Below are 21947 nucleotides of genomic sequence, written 5' to 3'. Positions count from 1 at the left end.
GACGCACTGGTGCGAGGGGTAACTGGTGAAAGGGCCGCTTGCTGAGGCGAACGAGTCACAGAACCACGGGACTGTCAGCGTTGGAAGGGCCCTCGGAGATCACCTATTCCAATCCCCTCAGCCAGGCGGGGTCATTTGAGCAGGTGACACAGGAACGCGTCCAGGTGGGTTTGGAATGTCTCCCGAGAGGGAGATTCCACAAACCTCCCAGGGCAGCCTGCCACCCTCAAGGTAATAAGAGCTCTTCCTCATGCTGAGGTGGAACTTCATGCGGTTTTATTTACGGTCGCAGCCCCGTCGCTGCCCGTGCAGCGGGGCAAACCCAGAGCCCGTGTGGGGGCTGAGCCAATGGGGGGGGGAGGGGGCCGGCAGGAGGCGGGGCTGCGCGAGCCGCGCCGAGCACCAATCAGCGCTCGGGGCAGCGCCGGAAGGCGGGAGGAAGCGGCGGGGCGGGACGGGAGATGCGGCCAATGGCGAGTCGGGACACGCGTGCGAGAGCGGGACTTGGCCGCAGGAGCCCGTCAGCGGTGAGGAAGGGCGGTGCCAGCCAATCGGGGGCCTCTGTGGTGACGGGCGAGCCAATGGTGAGCCGCGCGGGCGGGGCACCAGCCAATCAGGGCGCGTCCGGCGGACAAAAGGGCCTCTCCAAGGCACCGGCCCCTCTCCTGAGCACAATTTCACATGACGCAACGGCTGCGGGAAGCGGTTCGCGAGCCGTGCCCGCCGCCGCCATTTTGTGAGCGCGGAGACTGAGCCGGCGGCGGCCCCAGGAGCGGCGGCACCGGCAGCGCAGCCAGCGGGAGCCTCAGCGTGGAGGATGCGGTAGAGGAGCCCAGCGGCAGCGGCGGGGGGGCGGCATCGGCTTCGCTCGGCGGCGGCGGCAGGGGATCGCGGGGAGGGGGCTGTCGGTCGGTGGGTCGGGTCCTGGTCGGAGCAGCATGTCGGCCCCGGAGAGCAGCGCTGGCAGCAGCGAGGCCCGGGAGGACGCGTGCCGCGACTACCAGTCGTCGCTGGAGGACCTGACGTTCAACAGCAAGCCGCACATCAACATGCTGACCATCCTGGCCGAGGAGAACGTGCCCTTCGCCAAGGACATCGTCTCCCTGATCGAGGCGCAAATCGCCAAGGTTTTTATATTCCACCGACTACTACTCCTACCTATACTGCTGGGGGGACCGGCCGGGGCAGCGGGGTAGGGCGGCCCGGGGGCCCGCAGGACAGGCGCGGGGGGAGCCGAGCGGCGGAGGCGGTTCAGGGGGACGAGAGGGCCCGAGGGTCGGGAAATGGGGCGAGAGAGACGGGGAGAGGCTCGGGCGGGCTGGGCACGGCCGGGCTGGGGCTGCGGGGGTGCCCAGGAAGTAGTGCTGGGGCGGGGGGTGCTGATAGTGAGGGGGCGAATAGAGCCAGCAGGATTTGGACGGAGTTGGGGGGGAACGGGGGTGTAGGAGATGGGGGGTCGCCGTGGGGCAAACAGGCGGAGGAGGGAAGCGTGTCTCAGCTGGGATCAGGGAGCAGCGGGGCGAGGCGGCGGGCGGGGGCTCCTCCTTCTTCCATCGCGGAGCTTAAGGGTGCTGCTGCTGCTTCTATTCCCCCATCGCACAGGGAGCAGGGGACTCGAGGGAGGGGAGCAGCCCCCACACCACCCTGTTGGGAGTAGGGAAGGGTTTGGGACTGGCCCCAGGAAGAGCTGAGGGAGGAGGGCAGCGTGGCTCGCGCCGGGAGCCCCGCGTAAATAGCAGGCACAACATGGCGGCCCGGCAGTGACTGGGCAGCTGCACTTCCTCGCCCTTGGAGCGGGGCTTTCCCCCGACACCAGCCAGCATTCGGTGTCCGAATCTGGTGACTAAACCCTTGCATTTAGGCCATTTCTATAGTAAGTGGATATTGCAATCTTTAGAGAGGATCCGAGTGGGGAGATCTCGTGGAGAGTTGGGTTTTTCTTGGGGGGTGGTCTAAAAGGAAAATATGGTGAAGTTTCTAGAACGTAAATTGCTCGCCACTGAAGAGCTAAGTATAGCTAAGTATATATATCAGTTAAGTATAAGTTAAAGCTATTTCCCCAGTGAGGTCCCTGTGAGAGATTGAGGGGTGGAGGCTCCCTTATATCGTAGAAAAGTTTGTGGGTGAAAGGTGATCATCTCTTTCGGTTAGAGAAGTGTGTGTGGTGGTGGTGGTGGGGGGTTGTTTTGCTCTGCCTCGCTAGGGAAAATTCTGTGGGCTTGGGATAATCTGTTTGGATTTCAGGTGATCTGTGCCCCGAGTAGCACTAGTTTTGTGTGCGTAATTAATTTATTTTGGCTAGAGAAGTTTATTAGTCGAAGATGTGGTGGAAGAAATTCTCCCTGACTGTAGAAACTGCAGCAGCCTGTAGGATCCTAACATGGCGTCTGAAAGGCACATGATATAAAAAGGGAAAGAGGAGGCTCCCTCTGAGCCCAGCCCAGGCAGTTGCTGACATCAGTCAGCCACTGTACATGCATGGGGGTTTGCAGCACCTTTTTAGCGAGTATTTTAGAAGAAAAGGGTTCTTTCAATTCCCCCCCCCCAACCCCGTATTCGTGCCAGCCACCCCTCCCCCGTTGTTTCCCTTGCTCCCTCTGATCTCAGGTGTTAAAAGGCTTTTTTTTCTTTGGCTTTAATCGTGGTTTATAATGGTGAGAATTGTACTATCTAATCATGGGGGTAGGAAACATCTTTTAAGAGACTTTATCTATCTTTCTATCAATGCAGGATATCTTTTTAGTGTGCCACAGACTTCTTCCAGTCTAGTTTTAAATGCTGCCAGTGGCTGAGTTTTGCCATTCCTTGGGGAGGTGACCTCATAATCTAGTAGCTCTCACCATTATATCTCCTAAAGGGCAGTGGATGTGTATAAAATGATTTGTGATGAATAACAATGCTGTCGTTTTTTTTTTTTTTCATTTCTGGGTGATTTAGAACCTGCCCTGAAGTGTGGGTTTTTTTTAAAAGATGTCTTAAAACCTGTATCAATGGTTAGTTCTGCCTAGTTACTGTTTATGACTGTAGTTTATTCAAGGCAAGTTTTTAGTTGTTTCTGGGAAAGTGATCTCCTTTACTAAGCCACTTTTAAAAAGTGTTGCCTGGAGACATTTGTTTAGTGTAAAACTTGAGTGGTCTGCTTTACAATTTAATAAATGGTTCTGAAATGTGTGACTGGTATTTTAAAGTTTGTAAATAAAAAGTGTGAAATATGTATTTGTCTTTTTATTTACCATTGTATAGTGCAGAATTTGTTTTCAAGACCCATTTTGTACACAAAGTTGCTTTTTTTTTTTTTAACAAATTTTTTCACAAGTTTGTGACTTGGGGTTGAATTGCCAGCTATTATTTTAAACTTGAAACCTTTTAGGAAACTAATAAAAAAAAGCCACACATTTCCAACAATAGCTTTCCTACGTTATTTGAAGGAAGAGTGGGAGTTTTGTAAAGAAGTCTTTAATATCATGCTGATGAGCTCAGAGTTAGTGTTCTTCTGCGTTCCGGTGATTATGCGGCACCTCCCTACCTTTTGATTAGTGTCGTGGGGCATCTTTCTTGCTTGGGGGTGTTGCAGAGACCTCCTGAAAACAAAATGTGTTCCGATGTGGGATTCCCTTTTGTGGTTGTTGAAATACGTGCTAGATGCCTTGACATAATAAACACTTCCAGAAGAGAAGACTTAAATATTCCGACCATATTTAAGTCACGTTTCTTAAAATGTGACACCTGAATAGCTTATGTTTGAAGCAGGGTACGCTGCTGAGCTGCTAATTGTGCTCCATAGTTGGAAGTTGGCTTCCTTACTTAGATCATGGTGTTTCTGTGTGTGATTGCTGTTAACAGTCTGATGCATGATGAAAGGGACAGTTAAACTTTTTTTCAGTGCTTTTGCTACTAATGGTTCTCCAGCTCAAACTTCTAGCTTAGCTGAGTGTAGTGAGCTACTTTCCTGCATTGGTGAAATGGAGGAATTCAACTTGGGGAGTAGCTCTTTGGCATAGGCACTTCTGGGACAGCTCTTTGTGTGTCTAACACAGCTGACTAAAAGTCAGAAATGGTGCACTGTCATTTTGTTCAAAAGGAAGGCACTCAGAACTGGAGTGTTTTTAATGTGCCATTGTGCAGACTGCTTCAAAGAAGAAGCCAGTATTCCTCATTCATTTTAAATAGCTGCAGATCCACAGTCTTCTGTATCTGAGACTTAAATGATGCTTTTTTCTAACACTTGCACCTTAGGTTGTTTACAGTTCAGTATTACATCACAGTGTCAAATTGACTTCTAATGTGCTGCAATTAGTTTTAGCTATGGTAGCTGGATTTTTGTCTTTTTATGTACAAAATGCATCACCTGCCCGTTTCTACTTTTGCAATACGTTCGAAGGCAGTGACACCCTCCTCTACCCTCCCATCCCAACTAACAAGGAGTTCTGCCCTCTTCAATAATAAGTTTCAGGTCATGGCAAATTAGTAACACTTCTAAGGGTGAGGAAGCCCCGTTACCCATGCTAAAATACTGTTGAGTGGGTGCCCTTCTGTGAACCACCTTAAAGGGGAAGGAGTTGAATTTAAAATGGTCGAAGCAGTAGCCCTTCAACACTTGTCTGGATAATGGGCCTGCCAAGTAAGGTTGTTTAATCGAATAGCCTATGCTCTTTAAAATGAACAGTTAGTGAAGTTGTTCTGCTTTTATCCTGAGCTTACCAGCTGGTGAATGGAACTTAAAGTATTACAAGTGGATGCTCTTCCAAGGGGTTCATGGTCAACATACCCTGCATGTGTTGTTTTTCATGTCCTCTTCAACAACTCTGTGTACTTCCTGGTGTTTTTTGGAACTTTGCTGTGCCTTCTGCTTTGTGAAAGCCACTGGCAGGCATTAAACTCACTTTTATTGGTCCAGTACTGCTTTCTGTTAATTGGAAGTTGGTGTAGTGGTCCAAGGTCACCACACTTCTATTGCACAAACTTAGTATGAGTTTTGAAAAAGGATTTAAAAAACCCCAACCAAAACCAAACAAAAAACCCCTGAGCCTCCTGTAGCAAAGCTGTGGCCAGAGTTTGAAGACAACCTTCTATGAAAATGGTGGTTGCAGTTCCTGAGCTTGTCTGTGCGTTTATCCAGTCCGCGAGATGATTGAGTTTTGACTGGATTTTGAACTCTGTTTTTACATGCACTCTGGAAATCAGAACTGTCACCATCTGCAAGTGCCAAGAGAGAATGGGACTCTCTGCTATATCCAGTTGGATTACAGTGGAATAATTGCAACCTTTTCTACGTGTAATTGACAAAAAAACCGGTGATAATCAACATATAATTTACAGCTACAGAAGTTCACTGACTTGGGCTATTTGCCAGAAGTCTAATTTGCATTCTGTGAAATGCAGAAAAATCCATCCGGGAGGTTTGAATTATAAACGATTTTTAGAAGTTCCTTGAAGTGCTGACAATGGTATCCTTCTAAGTTGCTTCTCAAGGAAAAGGTTACACTTGGTACACTAGTGGCAATACTGGTTCGTGGGCTTCTTTTTTCCTCTTTTTTTTTTTCCCTCCCTTTTTCCAAAGCTTTGATACACAAGCAAATTAACCTAAGGTGGTTTTTGTTTGGGTTTTGTGTTTTTTGTTTTTTTTTTTTTTTTTTTTTTTTTTGTGATAGACCCACTGCATTATACTTTGAACTGAGTGCCATTTTTCAGATTAAGTTTTTGTATTTAAAAAAATCCCAAACCATATCCCTTGGTATTTATAATGGCAACCAAAGAGAGGTCTGTATTTCTGGGATTGGTAATCCCTTTATTTGAAAAGGTTAAAGTATGTTTTTGTTGTACTAAACTTCTCAGTTTCTTCTTATTACTCCAGGCTCCTGCATCAGAGAAGCTACCCGTTATGTACCTAATGGATTCCATTGTCAAGAATGTGGGAAGAGAGTATCTCACAGCATTTACTAAAAACCTAGTTGCAACATTTATTTGTGTATTTGAAAAGGTATATACACTTTCAGAAAAGTACTGTATTCTAAGCAAAATTTGTTCCTGGTAAAATAAGTACGTGATTACAGGTTTGGGTTTTCTTGTGTGGTGAACTATACAGATTGATTGGTTATTATAAATCTCAGTATCTATATTCTGAAATATTATTCCTTTTGCTATCAAGCATGTAAGGTAGCTGAAAGATGCAAAGTATTAATTAATTTGGTGTGTAAACATCAGTAGCTTTCCTGTCCAGGCAAGATTTTACTAACAGGATTTTGATTTTTGATGGCTTAGCTGCATGGACTTTTTGTAATGTATAGACCAATTAATTACGAATCATTGGTTTATTTTTAAGATAGTTAATAGTTCTTTTGCCAAGAATAGACTTAGAATTGGTTTCTTATGGATTTCTCAAAGCCTCACTCTCCTGTAGTTAGATTTGTTTCATTTATATAATTCCCATTGTGCAGAATGAGTGCTTAAACTCAAGAGGGAGTAGCACTGACACTTGGTTATCTCTTGGTGGTCTGTCAGCTGAAAAAAATGCGACTCTGTGAGAGAAGGACCTTAAAATGTGTGATTTTATTATAAATAAGTTTTGATTTAATTCAACATTGAAAGTTGCTGCCATATATTTTATTTCTGGCTCTTAATCTTGAAGCTCAGTGAAGTAATTGTGCATACTCCTCAGTGAGAAAAGCATATCAAAGGTTTTGAAAGGCCGGACTTGAATGGGTTTAAGTTGGATCAGAAAAGAAGGGTTAACTTCTGTGGTTTCCTGTATGTTAGAAGAAAGTGGTGTTCCATAAGAATGAGATGAATGAGGCTTTTGCATATTTATCATTGCATATCAGTGAGGATCTGAAATCCCAGTACACTTTGTATATGGTTTTCAGATGTAAAGTGTGTGATGAAGTAAGGAATAGATTGTGATCATGACTGTAGAAGACTTAAACTCCTATGTGTAGAGCAGATAGAGATAGATTTACTGTTTTTTTTGGTGTTAGTTTGTGAATGCTCTTCTACCGAGTTGCAGTTAAAGTTGCACCTGAATGAAGCTCTGGATAATAGCTCACCTTCAGAGTTTTATATGTTAACTTTCTAGTAAGCTAACTAGAACTAGTTATGTGTACTAATTAGATGTGTAAAGTGGCAGTCATTTATAATTGCTTAGTTGGTCATATAAAAAATGTGAGTAGAATTCCAGCACAGGCATTGTTACAGATTTGGGTTTTATCAGTAAATGGTCACTAAGGTATCTTTAAACACTTGAAGTCAGAACTGTTTGCTTAGTCATTTCTGCACATTTTTGCAGTGAACTTCAGTGAAGCCTCTTACAGAAAATTGTATAGAGGCATCATTCCCCAGTTCTTAAGTATGAATTACTTTTATTGAAGTTCCTGCTCTTATCCAAAAAGAACCTCCAAACTTTCCAGAACATTCAATGTCTAGATGTAACATCTGAAAATGGCAGCAAAAATAATCTACATGGGCAATGCTTAATGATTGAATTGGGATTTTGAAATTTGACAGCTACATGTATTTTGTCCTTTAATTTTTTTTTTATTGTTTAATTGAACCATTTAAGTTATGAGATGAACCAAATTTTACTTTATTATAAATTTCTAATTTAGCTGCCATGGGATAATCCAGTTGTTTGTAAAGAGATAAAATGGGCCTCTGGTCTTACAAGTACATTTGATCTGTGACTCATACATAGATGGGTCTAATTCTGCAGCTGAACTGAAGTAGTAATTGACTTCATTTTAGCTAATACTTGTTTTATTGCATTTGTTGGAAAAAACCCTTCAGTGACTAAACAGCTGAGCAAAACACCTTTTTTTTCATTCAGTTTGTTTTTTTTGTGATTTGTTTGTCATTGTTATACTCTGGCACAAACACTTGAATGATGTATTGTCTCAGAGGCGGTTGCCTTTCAATACTTTTGTTACTGTATTTTTTTCCACAGAAGTTGGGCCAGTAAATGAGAATTTTGCTAATGGAAAAGTTGAAAGAAAATTCTCAGAGCATGGTAATGCACAATAAAATCGTCAAATGGCCTTGAAACAACAATTGCACATTTGAGGTTCTGTTACTGATCTCATTGATACAGATGTGTCGTCTGCACTGCTTATACATTTTATGTAGCAAGTTTAGTATGTTGCAATGGCAAGATAGAAGTAGGAAATGAATGAAATCTTAAGTTCTACAGAAAAGTTTAAGAAATTGTTCTATATTAACTTAACAAGCCATAGAATTGTTTTATTGTTTTAGGTGGATGAAAATACTAGGAAAAGTTTATTTAAATTACGCTCCACATGGGATGATATTTTTCCTTTGAAGAAACTATATGCACTTGATGTCAGAGTCAACTCATTAGATCCTGCCTGGCCAATTAAACCTCTGCCCCCAAATGTGAATACTTCTAGCATCCATGTGAATCCTAAGTTTTTAAATAAATCGGTAAGTTTTTCTGCCTTCTGGAAGAACAGATGGTAATACGTGTAGTTTTCATTGTTTGTGTGCTGCTTTTTGACAATTTAGAATATTAAGAATGAATTATTTGACCTTTGTAAACAGGTAAGAGAAATTTACAAATTCAGAATATTTGAAGGGTCTGGTTTTTAAATTTACTAATTGAATTCTAGGTTTTACAACATGGAAGAATTGATATTAAATTCCCTATACCTGTCAAAGTAGGCAAATCATAGTGGGGCAAAAAAAAAAAAAAAAAAGCAGTTTATAACTGCTGTATGAACTAAGTCCCAGTCCTGAATCATGATAATACTGAAAGGAGATGGATTTAGTTGATTTCATTAAGATTTTAAATGTAACTTCCCTTTATTTTGTTTTTTAGCCAGAGGAATCTAATGCACCTACCTCTGCTGTCACTTCTGGTGCCTCTACTCCTCCAGCTGTTCCTGAAATACAAAAGAATTTGACACAGGAGCAGCTGATAAGGCAGCAATTGCTTGCAAAGCAAAAACAGTTGTTAGAACTTCAGCAAAAAAAACTAGAGCTGGAGCTGGAACAGACTAAAGCACAGTTGGTGAGTAGGATAGTTGATAAAACTTTCATAGTTGGGGATCTCTCTTTTGGAGAGTACTTGACTGTACTGGTAAGTACAGTACATTGGTTTTCTCTCATGTTAGGCAAATGTAGCTATTTTAGGACTACTAGAGCTGTGCAAGGTGATCTGGGGTTCCTGAACAGTTTTTATTATTTTTAAAACTTAAGTATTACACTTAAATGTAAAAAAAAAAAAAACAAAACAAAAAAAAACCCAGTTAAATTCTTGAGGTTGGTTTTAATCTCTCTTCAGAAAGATACCTTACTGTGATCTTCATTTTCATCAGCCCAGTGAGCTGGGCTGTTTCTAGTATGTTTGTTCCTAAGGAACAAGGGAGCCTGATTGTTTGTAAGGAAAATCAGTTCCTTGGTCAGCAGTAGTTGGAAGTCTTGCTGTGTTGGCCATTGACAATACAAAATAAAGCATCTTTGAACTGAAGTGTGAAAATAGTATACTTGACAGTGGAGTTGCCTAGAGCATGTGGAATATATAGGAAAGCTGGCACTGTAATTGGAATGTATGCCAAATTTGCATATTTTGCAGTATTTTCTTTATATATTGATCTTGCACTGTATTTGAATTTGATTTGTAATGGTACTGCATTATTTTAGTGCTTATAATTAGCAGTTAGTGGGTCAATTTCTGTTAAATGGCTGAAGCTCATAACTTTCAAGACATGGCTATTACAGTTTTGGTTTTGAGACAGAATATTAGCACCTCTGGGTAGGAGTTGTGGCAAAGAAATTAATGCTGGATTTTTTTATTTTCCAATATCAGGCTGTCTCTCTCAGTGTTCAGCAGGGATCATCTAGTATAGCTTCAGTTCCAGCACCTTCCAAGCAACACATGTCTCCCACACCTCATATGACAGTTAAACCACCTCATCAAACTGCTGTGCAATCTGAAAAAAACAAACCATCCCCAAGTCCTCCACTTCATGATATCAAAATAGTGAACAGGGATCCTCGGCTTAATAGGATGGGTCAACATTCTTCTCATACTAAAGATCAGTCTCACAGGAAAGAATTTTCACCGAGTGTGACCGGTCAGTCTGAGACCAAGGGAAACAAAACAGCACAGGCTGAAAAACAGAACTCAACAAAGTCAGAAAAATCAAAAGCAAGTGAAAAAACACAGAAGAAAGAACTTGAACAGTCCAAAGCAAAATCTAAATCGCCATCCCCTTTAAAAAATAAGCTACCGGATACTAAAGACAGTAAAAGCCAAGAATGTGAAACCACTAAGGTTTCTGACATCAGTAAGCGGGATCCAAGACTGAAAAGACATCTTCAAGATAAGTCAGAGGGGAAGGAAGAAGAGGTCAAAGAAAAGAGGAGAAGTACAGAAAAGAAGGAGAAAGAGGATCATAAGACATGTGAACATAGACCGGTGGGGAGCAGAAATAAAGTGATTAACGGTGCTGTTCAGAAACAAGACGTGACTACAGAGGAGTCAGAAAAACAGAGTGGAAAACAAGGAAGATCAAGCAGTAGAAAGCGGTCACGGTCACGCTCTCCTAAGGCAAGATCACCATCTACACATTCTCCAAAAAGACGGGAGAGGAGATCACCTAAAAGAAGACTTCGGAGTTTATCGCCTACTTCATCAACTCCTAAAATTGGAAAGATACGTCAGATAGGCCCTAAGCAGTCTCATGTTGAAGAAGGCACACAAGCAGCAAGAGAGGAAAGAAATTCTAATAAGAGAAATGTTAAACAAGAGGTGCGTGATCCAAGGAGATTGAAAAAAGCCCAAGAAGAAAGACCCCAAGAGACGACCACCCAGCATTCTGCAAAAGCTTCTCCAGATCCAAAGGAGAATGCAGAAAACTGGCAGGGATCCAAATCAGGCAAGAGGTGGAAATCTGGTTGGGAAGAAAGTAAAAAGTAAGTTACTATCATTTAAACAAGTTCTGTGTGAAGTCAGTGGAAATTCTCCTGTTGACTTCAGTATAGTTGACTTTGAGAGGCAGTGTTCAGATTGTTAAAATTGATAGGTTTAACTTATTTCTACTAGTGAAATACAGAGGTAATGCATACTTAGATTCTAAGGTGATAGCAATATTTTGCCATGATCAGTTCTAATAGGAGCCATTACATCCTGAATATCAAAATAATCTCTATTTTTCATATATTCTTGTTTGCAGCTCACAGCAGAATGATGAACACCAAGCACTTGTTAAATCCCCTCACCAAAGACATCGGGAAAACTGGCCTGCGGGTAAAGGAATTCTATCACCCCGAGCACCAAAGCAGCAGCACCGGTTAAGTGTGGATGCCAATTTACAGATTCCCAAAGAATTGACATCTGCAAGTAAAAGGGAATTACTTAAGAAGGTAATACTAATAAATCTGTCTTCATAGAAATGTCCCAGGTAGGTGTGGGGGTTTTTTTTATCTCTTTGGAAGTCTAAATTTTAACTTTATATTACAGGCTAATGATCGCTTAACATCTGGAGAAATAACACAAGATGAGTTTCTCATGGTAGCTCATCAGATCCGACAGCTGTTCCAGTATCAGGAAGGAAAGCACAGATGTAACGTCTGGGATAGTCCTACAGAGGAAAAATGTGGTTTGAAAAAGAAACCTCTTCTATCGGATGCAGAATTAACGTATTATGAACATAAAGCCAAACTAAAAAGGACACAAGTTCAGCATTCATTGTCAAGGCTTGATCTGTTGGATCCTGATGATATTTTGGATTATCATATACCTGATGCATTGCTTTCTGGAATAGAATGTGACCAGGCAAAAGCCAAGCGGGGGGTACCGTTTGATAGAAAAGAACCATTTGCAGAAAGATCAAGGAGACACTCTCCTGTAAGTGGCACTACAAGACCTTTTGCTGAAAATGTGTCACCGCTTGAGAGTCGACGAAGACTTGAAGACCAGCGTGCTACTAAAGGAGCGAGAGGTTCTGATCCTTATGACAGCTGGGGAGAATCAGATGAATTTAGAGATGCTCTCAGACAACAAGGGAAAAGTACAGCTGAGTTCCAGAAAACAGATGGAGATGCACTCTGTAGGTTTGATAATCGTGAAGAAAGACAGCTTCTTGGGCAAGCTGGTATGTGATTTTACTTTATTTTATATTTGTTAAGTAATTGACAATGTATTAGTGAGTGGTTATGTGATTTGTTCTGGTTTTTTTAGGTGTTCGAGAGGAGCCAAGGTCACCATTCACTGAACGTTTCAAAAGAGCTAGGTATGACGATCCAGAGAAAGCACCATTTCCAGAAAGTCCAGGATCAAGGTTTGGCGGTATTGAAGCAAAGCAGAGGATAAGTGCACTGATGGAAGACAGACCTCTGTTTGATGGCTCACCTAGACCGACTGCTGCAAGGGTTGGGGTAGATGGACAAGGCAGTCCTTTTGTTGATGGTCCTACTGCTGGTTCAAGTTCCAGAATTGATGGGCCAGCTGGACAGGCTGCTATGAGATTTGAGGGGCCTTTGGTGGGGACAGGTGCATCTCAGTTTGATGGACCACTGGCAGGAGCAGGGGGAGCTGGAGCCCTAAGGTTTGATGGGCCACCAGGGCAGCTAGCAGGGTCCCTGAGATTTGAAGGACCCCCAGGCCAGGTTGGTGGAGGAGGTCCGCTGCGGTTTGAGGGACCTCTTGGGCCTTTGAGGTTTGAGGGACCTACAGGGCAGCCTGTAGGTGGTGCTAGATTTGAAGGTCCTGGAGTTGGTCTCAGGTTTGAGGGTCCTCATGGTCAGCCTTCAGGTGGTCTCAGGTTTGAGGGACCTCATGGTCAACCTATGGGGCCTCGGGGTCAACCAGGGGGTGGTCTCAGGTTTGAGGGACCCCATGGTCAGCCCTTGGGGCCTCATGGTCAACCAGGAGGTAGCCTCAGGTTTGAGGGGCCACATTTACAGCCATTGGGGCCCCATGGACAACTTGGAGGTGGCCTCAGATTTGAGGGGCCACATGGTCAGCCCATGGGGCCACATGGGCCATCAGGTGGTGGGCTCAGGTTTGAGGGGCCGCATGGACCATCGGGTGGTGGGCTGAGACTGGATGGACCACGTGGTCAGCCGGGTCTAGGCCCCAGGTTGATTGACGGACCAGTACACCAGGGAGCTGGTGGACTTAGATTTGATGGTCCTCTTGGTCGGGCTGGTCCAAGATTTGATGGCTGTCATGGAGCTGGATTTGATGGTCAGCCTGGACAGCTGTCTCTCCTGCAAAGATTTGATGGAATTCATGGACAGCCTGGTCCAAGGTTGGCACCTGGCCAACAGGCACAAGCAAGATTTGAAACAGCCATACCTCAAAGATTTGATGGACCTCACCAGCCAGCCTCTAGGTTTGACTTGCCCCTTGGCCTTCAGGGTGCACGTTTTGAAAATGTAGCTAACCATCCTGCCTCAAGACTAGAAATGTCACCATATGGACAAGGTGGCCCGTTTGTTGAACATCCTGGCCAGGGCTACAATGGACCAGCTCACGGAATGCAGTTCCAGAGACCTGATATATTTGATGGTTCACCCGGACCAAATTTCAGTGGGCCAGCTGGCCCAGGAGCACAGAACTTCCCACTGAGAGCAGCTGGACATTACTTTGAAGAAAAAGGTCTCCAGGGTCCTCAGTATGGAAATTTCAATAATATGCCAATGGGAAGTAATCAGGTAAGAGCTGATTGCATCAAATACTTTGCTTGTAGAAGTGTTTTTGTTAGAGAATTTGTAGGATTTCTTCTTGTAAAAATGGAATATTTTTCTGAAGAGTTGGCAGGCTGAGAGTCACTTTCAAACTAAAAAAGTCACTAGATAGTTTAAGAAGGACATGCATTGCTGTGTTTCAAGAGTCCTTTTAAAGTATTAGACAAAATACTGGATCATTGCAATCACTTCGTAGTTCAGAATATGTCTGAAATCATTATTTTCAACATTAGAACAAAACCAGATTATTGTAAGCTTTTGGTATTATTATTAAATTTCAACAAAAGTGTATTCTATATAAAGCATGAAAGATAATGTAAGTGATTACATGATACATGTTTAATTTTTCTAATAAGTGGGAAGTTAGGACCCAAAGTTAAGTTTTGGACCAAAATAATAATTCTCTTTGCAGCTGTTAGTACTGGTTTCAAGTTAAGAGTTACCCATAACTTGGGGAAATTGGGGAAGATAGGGCCATTGTTGCACTTTCTTGCTCAACTGCATTGTTGTCTTTTAAAATTCTGTTGGCATTATCTTGCTTTGTCAGTTCAGTTGTCTTTGCTGTTGTCTCTTGGAAATGCTCTCTTCAAAAGGAGTAAATGATACTTTACAGTGGTGAAACTGATGTAATTTTTTGCATTAGATTAGAGATTTTAAAAAGCATTTTTAATTTTAGGGGATAAAAAGTGAATGTGAAGAGTGAACTGATTGTACAAAAGCAGGTAATGCATCCTGCAGACCTCAAATAGGATAAAATCTTAAACAGTGTGTAAATCTAGAAAGCAGCCAGTTAGGGAAAAAATTCCAAACCTTTTTATTACAAAAGTGTTATAAAGACTTGTTTTTCTACCTACAGCTTACTGTAGCTGATACGCTGAAAAGTCTTGCTTTCAAGATGTGAATTGTGGCATTTATTAATAGACATTTTTGAATTCCTTGAGGAGCTCTGTTTTGGTGAACATGAGCAATATAAAAGGAAGTACTGTGTTTGGAAAATGTGATTGTTAAGTAGAAGGAAAGGTGTTGTGGTAGGGCTTCGTTTGTTTGTTTGTTTTTTAATATTAGGCAAAATGAGGATGTGGTCTGAGTTTTCCTAGTGGAAAACGAAAATGGGCAAAGATCATATAGTTATTTGTGGTCCTTTTCAATCCCAAACTGACATGGTTAATTCCTGGAAGGAGTTCAATATATGTGAAATGATTGAGAAACATCTAGAAGTTAACAATAAAATAATGTGAAAACTAAGTTTATAATCACATTATTATACAAAGTATACATAAGTGTTTACTTTCACAGGTTTCTCTCATGTCTGCTCAACCAGGACCTTATGGCCAAGGTCAGCAGTATTTGCCAAATCCTGGAAGTTTTGTCCAGAACCCTGCAGGTGTGTAACAACAGAATTCCTTCTATTTCTTTTGGATTGTTTGTTTGGTGGTAGCCTCAAAAATGACCTTTTTTAAATGTCCCGATTTCCTGGGTCTGTGTGGATCAAGGGAAGCGTAGTCAGTGAAGTGGCTGTGTAAATATGGTGTCAGTAGCACCTTCATCTCTTAAGGAGCTTTTCTCAAACACTGGAGGCTGTTGTTAGTTTTCATTAACCATGTGGTTTGGGTATAAAGTTGAGCTGAAAAAACAAAAAGAAATAGTCTTGATCTGTTTTTGTGGAAGGCATCAGTCTGTAGGTCTAGCTTGCTATGCTGGGGTGTGCATATATTTCCAGTGTATGAGTGGTTAGTAGTGAAAAACTTCAGTAACATCATAAAAAGTTAAACTGGGTGATGAAGTAGATTGAGTGTGGGGAAATATCTAAATATCTATGTATTTTAAGAACTGTCATCCAGTAGAGATCTGTGTACAGGCAGCCAGCTTAGATAGCACTTCAGAATACATTATGAAGGAAGGGAAAATCTTACAAGATTCCCTGTTTCAAGGGAAAAAATTAGCTAAACACTAGATAAAGCAGAGATTTGGTAAATAATTTGTAACAAAAAATTAAAGAAATGGGAAGCAACAGGAAAATTGTGTTGTGAAATACACAGATAAAAGTGAAGTCAATTTCTGATTCTAACCTTTTGCCACCTTAAATGTCCATGTTCTTCCCCAGGAGCCCTTTCCCATTCATATCCTGATAACCACCTTGGACAGGTTGATGTTAATGAATTGTTTGCTAAACTGCTGAAAACAGGGATCCTCAAATTGTCTAAAACTGATTCCACTTCAGCACGTATGTATATTTATTATGTTCTAACTATCAAGTCTATCCACAGCTCAAGTGTAAATCTGAGTATACAAACTACTGTGAATTCCTGTATAGGTTTTTTTAAACTGAACTCTATTTTTGGAAGGAATTTAGTGCATGTGATTGGGTAAATTCGTAGTATCTTGTTTAATTTACATTTCAGCTATCAGAGCAGTCAGTTTTCCCTTTGGTGCTTTTGTAACTTGTTCTTGAATATCATCAGGGTCTTTTCATCTTGTGAAATATTTTTTTATCTGTGAAGACTGAATTTTAATGCCAAACACTCAGGTGAAATATTGTTTTCCTCAATTGAAATTCTGGCTTATTTTCTTTTATGCTTTTTTAAAATGGTGTCAAAGATAACTTTATTTAGCTCTTACACACTTGTGTTTGACCAGAGTCAGATAGTAACAACTAGGAGCACATAATTTCTTTCTGATGATGTACTGAAATTTTGATAAAATAATATCTTCATGGTTTCTAGAAGCAAATGAAACATCGTCCCAGCCGACTGCTGAAGAAGAAGATGATGATCAGAATGAAGATCAGAATGTTCCAGACCTCACTAACTTCATAGTTGAAGAACTTAGACAGTGCGTATAGTAGAGTGAGCTTACAGTAGGAATAACAACGTGGCAGTAGCTAGATAGTTCACCCAAGACAATTAAAAGCTTTTAACATATTAACTTTGTGGTTCCGAGGAGGTGAAACCTGCATTGTTTGATGTGAGCCTTGTTGAAGTTGAGAAAGAAAAAAGATGGAAATTTAACATGGGAAAACTTAGCTTTACACAAATATGCGTGCTGTTACTTCAGCACTAAGGTTGTGATAGGCAGTGAAGCCCAGGCCTGGGCTGCATCAAAAGCTGTGTGACAAGGACGTCAAGGGAGGTGATTTTCCCCCTCTGCTCTGGTGAGACCCCACCTGCAGTGTTGCTCTGGAGCCCTAACACAAAGAGGACATGGACCTTTTGGGAGTGACTCCAGAGGAGGCCATAAAGATCATAAAAGGGCTGGAGAACCTCTGCTATGGAGATAGGCTGAGATTTGGGGTGGTTCAGTCTGGAGAGGAAAGGGCTCCAGGGAGGCTTTACTATAACCTTCCAGTACCTAAAGGGGAGTATGAGAAAAACTGGAGAGGGGCTTTTCACAATGCCATGTAGTGATAGGAAAAGGGCAAATGGCCTCAGAGAGATGAAGAAATTTACTACATAGTAGGAAGAAATTATTTACTTGAGAGGATGACGAGACACTGGAATAGATTGCCCACAGAAGCTCTGGATGTCCTATCCTTGGAAGTGTTCAAGGCCAGATTGGATGGGGCCCTGAGCAAGTGGTGGAAGGTGTCCCTGCTCATGGCAGGGGGCTTGGAACTAGATGGTCTTCCAAGATCCATTCCAACCCAAACCATTCTATGATTTTAATTTTACTGCTTTGGTGGTGCCTTGTAAAGCTGGGTCAAATGAAGGCATTGCTATTTGTGTATTATTAGGTGAGAAAAGCTAGCAGGAATGAGACACAACACTAGCATGTTTCTCATGAACTGTTAATAAGAGCCCATTGGTTTTTGAATGTTGGTTGTGCTATGATAATCAGGATGAAATGTGGTGATACTGCATACTTTTAACTTGGAGCAGATCTGTGCTTTTTCCCTACTACTGTAGGCAAATGAAGCAATTTGTTGAGAAATGTCTTAGTGTTGCTTTTTAAAGAAGTGCTAAGATTTTTCTCTTTTTTTGTAGGCGTTATGATAGTGTTATAAATCGACTGTACACTGGAATTCAGTGTTACTCCTGTGGAATGAGATTCACTACTTCACAGACAGATGTTTATGCAGATCATTTAGATTGGCATTATCGCCAGAACCGGACAGAAAAAGATGTTAGCAGAAAAATAACACACAGGAGATGGTACTACAGTTTAACAGTAAGTAATGTAGTATTTGTGTGGATAAGTTACAGGCTGGATTCTGTGTTTTACTCCTGCACGTGCTGTAGGATTACAGCTGAAATTTGCATCATCACAGGAGTTGGTTGTGATAAACAGTGATGTCTTAGATACTTCAGTACTCCGCAAATGCCTGTCAGAATACAAAAGGCAATTGTGCGATGAACAATGAATAGTTTAAAGCTGCTTACTGCACTGTTTCCATTCCACTGAGAATGGAATTTGAAAGACAGTGATTTTTCTGGGAGAAGGGTTTTTGAAGTGTTGCACTGTGAGAAGGAGTACACTGTGCTTATGCTGCATGTGGGAAATATTTCAGTTTTAACAAAGTAACATTTATTAAATATGATACTTTGGGATGTCTGAGTGAGAATAAACACTTTCTTTAGGACTGGATTGAATTTGAAGAAATAGCAGATCTAGAGGAGCGTGCTAAAAGCCAGTTCTTTGAAAAAGCTCATGAAGAGGTTGTGTTGAAGACACAGGAAGCTGCGAAAGAGAAGGAGTTTCAGAGTGTCCCAGCTGGACCAGCTGGAGCAGTGGAGGTAAGTTTCAGCTTGCTAAATAGCAAGAATCTAGTCTTTTAAAGGCTTGTACTGTATTCTTATTAGTAAATATAAACTGGAATATTGTACTTGAGCCTTTGTGTAGCCCCTGCATAGGTTGTGTATTTGTGTATGTAATGGCTGCTTCCCAGGGTCAGGAGTAGTAGAAGCCTGTAGTTTAAAAAAATCCATAGCCATTGGCATTGTGTGGTTTTAGCAGAATGGAAATAGGCAAAGTGTGTTAATGTAGAGAAAATAGCATAAGCAATTTGTCCTTTGATGGTCGTTTGTCATTCAGATAACTACAGGATTTACTGGCTTTTTGGTACTTTTCAAACACAAAAATTTCTTTTTTGGTAGCAGATAGGCCTTAGAAGAAAGAAATTCTACAATTTGAATCTCTAACCAGTAGAGCTGTATTTTGGTAGATGAATTGGTGCCATAATCAAATACAAATTTTAGAATTACAGTTTAGTTTTATGTGCTAAGTCTGTAATAAACTAGCTATGAAACCAGAAAGGCCTTTTATTTAAATTCTAAAAAGCACCTTTTGTGCTTTGTTCTCTGGGTTGATAACTTTTCACAAAAGTACTAAAAGACTTCTGCCTTGTTTGGCTTGAAATTGCAGGTTAAGGGGGAAGAACTAAGATATTGCCATAAATAAAACTAGTTAAATCGCTGCGGTGGATTGTCTTACATGACAGTAAGACAGCATTACACTGTTACAAAATGCTTTGCAGACTAACTAGCTAAAGGGGTAAAGCTTACCTTTCTCAAGTAACAAAGACTATTCAGGGCCAGAGGGTGATCCTTTCTCTGTCTGCAAACCATACTCAATTTTTAATTAAGGTTTACTAATTATTAAAGTGATTTTTTAAAGTGTAGAGGAAAGATCATGTTCTAGGCTTAATATACTTAATTTAGAAGAACCTTATTTGACTCCTTCTAGATTCTTGAATTTCATGTGTTCAGCAAATTGCAATAATATGATTTATCTCTGTTATTCCAACAAATTTTCAGAGCTGTGAAATTTGCCAAGAACAATTTGAACAGTATTGGGATGAGGAAGAGGAAGAGTGGCATCTGAAGAATGCTATCAGGGTAGATGAAAAGGTAATCTGATCTTATTTACACGTGATGCTAATTTATAGTAAAACCCCTGAAGAATTACAGAAAAAAAAAAAAACCAACAAAAACAAAACAGCAGGGCGTTGCAAGTGCTCTTTTTCTCTTGAAGGATTCCTATTATAGATTTTCTGGCTTCCAAATACATAAACATCTCTGCCTTTGGAAGTGCCTGAAATCCTGGTGTCATTGGTATGAGCTCACTAGCTCTCCCTTACACTGCAGTGCTCAAAGAAAAATGGATGTCTGTGTAGGGTGTAGGTATGGGTTCAGTTGCTCCTGCATGCAGCTGTGAACAGATGATTCTCAGCACTCACCAGGTTTCTGTAATTCCAAGCACTTCCCAGCCTTCTGTATGATAACATTTCCTAAATATCACAAAATCTTGTCACAGGTGTAGTTGACACCATATTTAGCCTGTTCAGACCATAGTTTCTCTAGATGAATTTTGTGGTAATGTGTACTAGACACTGTTCAGTTCATTATCAGTGATTCTGCTATAATTTATTTTTACATATTTAAATATATAACAATTTTTTTTTCAGATTTACCATCCATCTTGTTATGAAGATTACCAGAATGTAAGTGACTCTTTCATATTTTTGGAAGCATTTTGCTTTCAGTTTGTTTGCTTCATATCTTGACTTTGCAGGGAACAGATGTGTTCAGAATGTGCTGCTCATTTCTCTTGCCTAAGACATGGAGGCCTTGGGCATGGCAAGTTTATAATACAGAATTAGCTGAGGTGCATTTCTGGTTGTGGTGTACCATGGCAGCTTGTGTGCCATAAAGCAAAGGTTTGATGGATTTATTGTGGAGTAATGTGTAATCTTAGGAATTTGTAACAATGGAGTAAATGGGTATTGGTGTGTGTGACATTTTTAATGCTTTGAGAATTACACCAGCTCGTGGTAATGTGTTAAGCATTTCATCACTGCTTGGTGATACTTTTCAAAGGAATTGGAAAAAAAAAATAATGCTATTAAAAAAATGAATGTGTTTTCTTAAAAGTGACAAGAGAAGAAGGTTGGATTTTGAATACCTGACCATCAACATATTTGGCATTTTGAAAAAAAGCAAAAAAAATAAGAGGCTAAAAATGGTTATTTTAGTGTGCTAATGCTGCATTGACTTTCACTTCGCAGACATCATCATTTGATTGCACACCGTCTCCCAGCAAGACTCCCTCAGAAAATCCACTAAATATAATGTTGGACATTGTTAAACAAGAAACAGAAGAGTCCTGTGACTCACCTAAAATCAAAGAAGAACCTGATGACACTCCTCCTGCCTGTGCAGAAGAGACCACACCTGCATCTACAGAAATAAAAACAGAACCTGAGGAGTCTGTTTAAATAAACTGCGGTATGATTTTTTTTTTACAGGAGAGCTGCTGTGTTAATTCTGGAAGGTGAATACTTTTTATACGAATAAAATGTCCAATTGAGGCAGGGCCTCAGCTACTGTTTGGTTAATAAATACATTTTTGTATTTGAAATTTCTTATTGCCTGCACAGTTTCAGGTGTCATTGTGTGAAAGTTCTGTAGATGCGTGAAAATCTAATGGTATATGTAAAAATGTAAAATTTTCACTTGTTGAAATGTAAATTATAAATAAAAGATATTTTTGCTATGTATGGAGTGTAATGTTTATGCACACCATCAAATAAATACAGTGTTTCTGTACTTTTTTCAGTTTAAAATTAATTAAAATGAATTTTTGCTTAATAAGATTCAGAAAAATGAAAGCGAGTCTCTTCCTTCAGTTTCCCATAGGTGGGTTATCAAGGGAAGGAGCTTCTCAGACAGGCCTAGATTCCTTGTCTTTTTAAAGTTATTTGAACAACCTTACATATCCAGATGTTTAAAAAAACAATTACAACAACAAAATAATAAAAGAATCCGCAGAAAAACTTACAGAAAGTTCTGGGTAGAAGGGAAAAATTTAACAAACCAACTGGAGTGCTTGATTGTGGTGAACACAAGTGCCAACAAAAAAAATTAACAAACCAGGATGCCTGGTAGTTAAGACGTTTTTAATGATTTTTTTTTTCCAATGGTCAAACACAAATTTAACAAAGCTGAATTTTCTTTACGTTACGGGGGGGGGGGGGGTGGGGGGAATGAATGTAAGAATGCTCATTTGAAACATGGTTAACTTTTTTTTTTTTGTTGCTTATGACTGGACTTAGATGGTAAACCAGATATCCTGAGATGTTAATATTTCTTAAATGTTATAAATAAAATGAAGCATATATTTGAGTGTGAGTCTCTTCCTTTCAATCTGTGTGGCTGTTATGTTTGTGTGAATTGAAATAAAGCTGTGTGTTTCAGTATGCATTTGATGTTTTATTCACTCTGCTAGTTACAATGTGTATTTTTAACTTGCTG

The 21947-nt window shown here is 40.9% G+C and overlaps 1 protein-coding gene across 4 annotated transcripts; it reads left to right on the top strand.

Moving 5' to 3' along the window:
• The first annotated feature begins 654 nt into the window (after positions 1-654).
• On the top strand, positions 655-21818 carry PCF11 (PCF11 cleavage and polyadenylation factor subunit). Of its 4 annotated transcripts, none has more exons than XM_085593056.1 (17): positions 656-1127; positions 5855-5980; positions 8242-8430; positions 8825-9016; positions 9815-10923; positions 11184-11373; positions 11471-12104; positions 12191-12757; positions 12878-13668; positions 14998-15085; positions 15806-15925; positions 16425-16533; positions 17682-17865; positions 18276-18431; positions 19452-19544; positions 20102-20137; positions 20702-21818. In XM_085593056.1, exons 1-17 carry the CDS (start codon positions 939-941, stop codon positions 20909-20911), a joined length of 4983 nt encoding a protein of 1660 aa, XP_085449182.1. In that variant the 5' UTR covers positions 656-938; the 3' UTR covers positions 20912-21818. The 4 variants fall into 4 exon arrangements, with proteins under 4 accessions (XP_021400717.3, XP_085449183.1, XP_085449182.1 ...); XM_077781322.2 differs by having other exon boundaries at positions 12191-12796; XM_021545042.3 differs by having other exon boundaries at positions 655-1127; positions 12191-13668.
• Positions 21819-21947: the final 129 nt, after the last annotated feature.

Source organism: Lonchura striata, chromosome 1 (assembly GCF_050655825.1).
Source record: "Lonchura striata isolate lonStrDom1 chromosome 1, ASM5065582v1, whole genome shotgun sequence".
NCBI classification, from domain to species: Eukaryota; Metazoa; Chordata; class Aves; order Passeriformes; family Estrildidae; genus Lonchura; species Lonchura striata.
The sequence above is the reverse complement of the archived record's forward strand: the minus strand, read 5'-3'. Positions and strand labels throughout refer to the sequence as shown.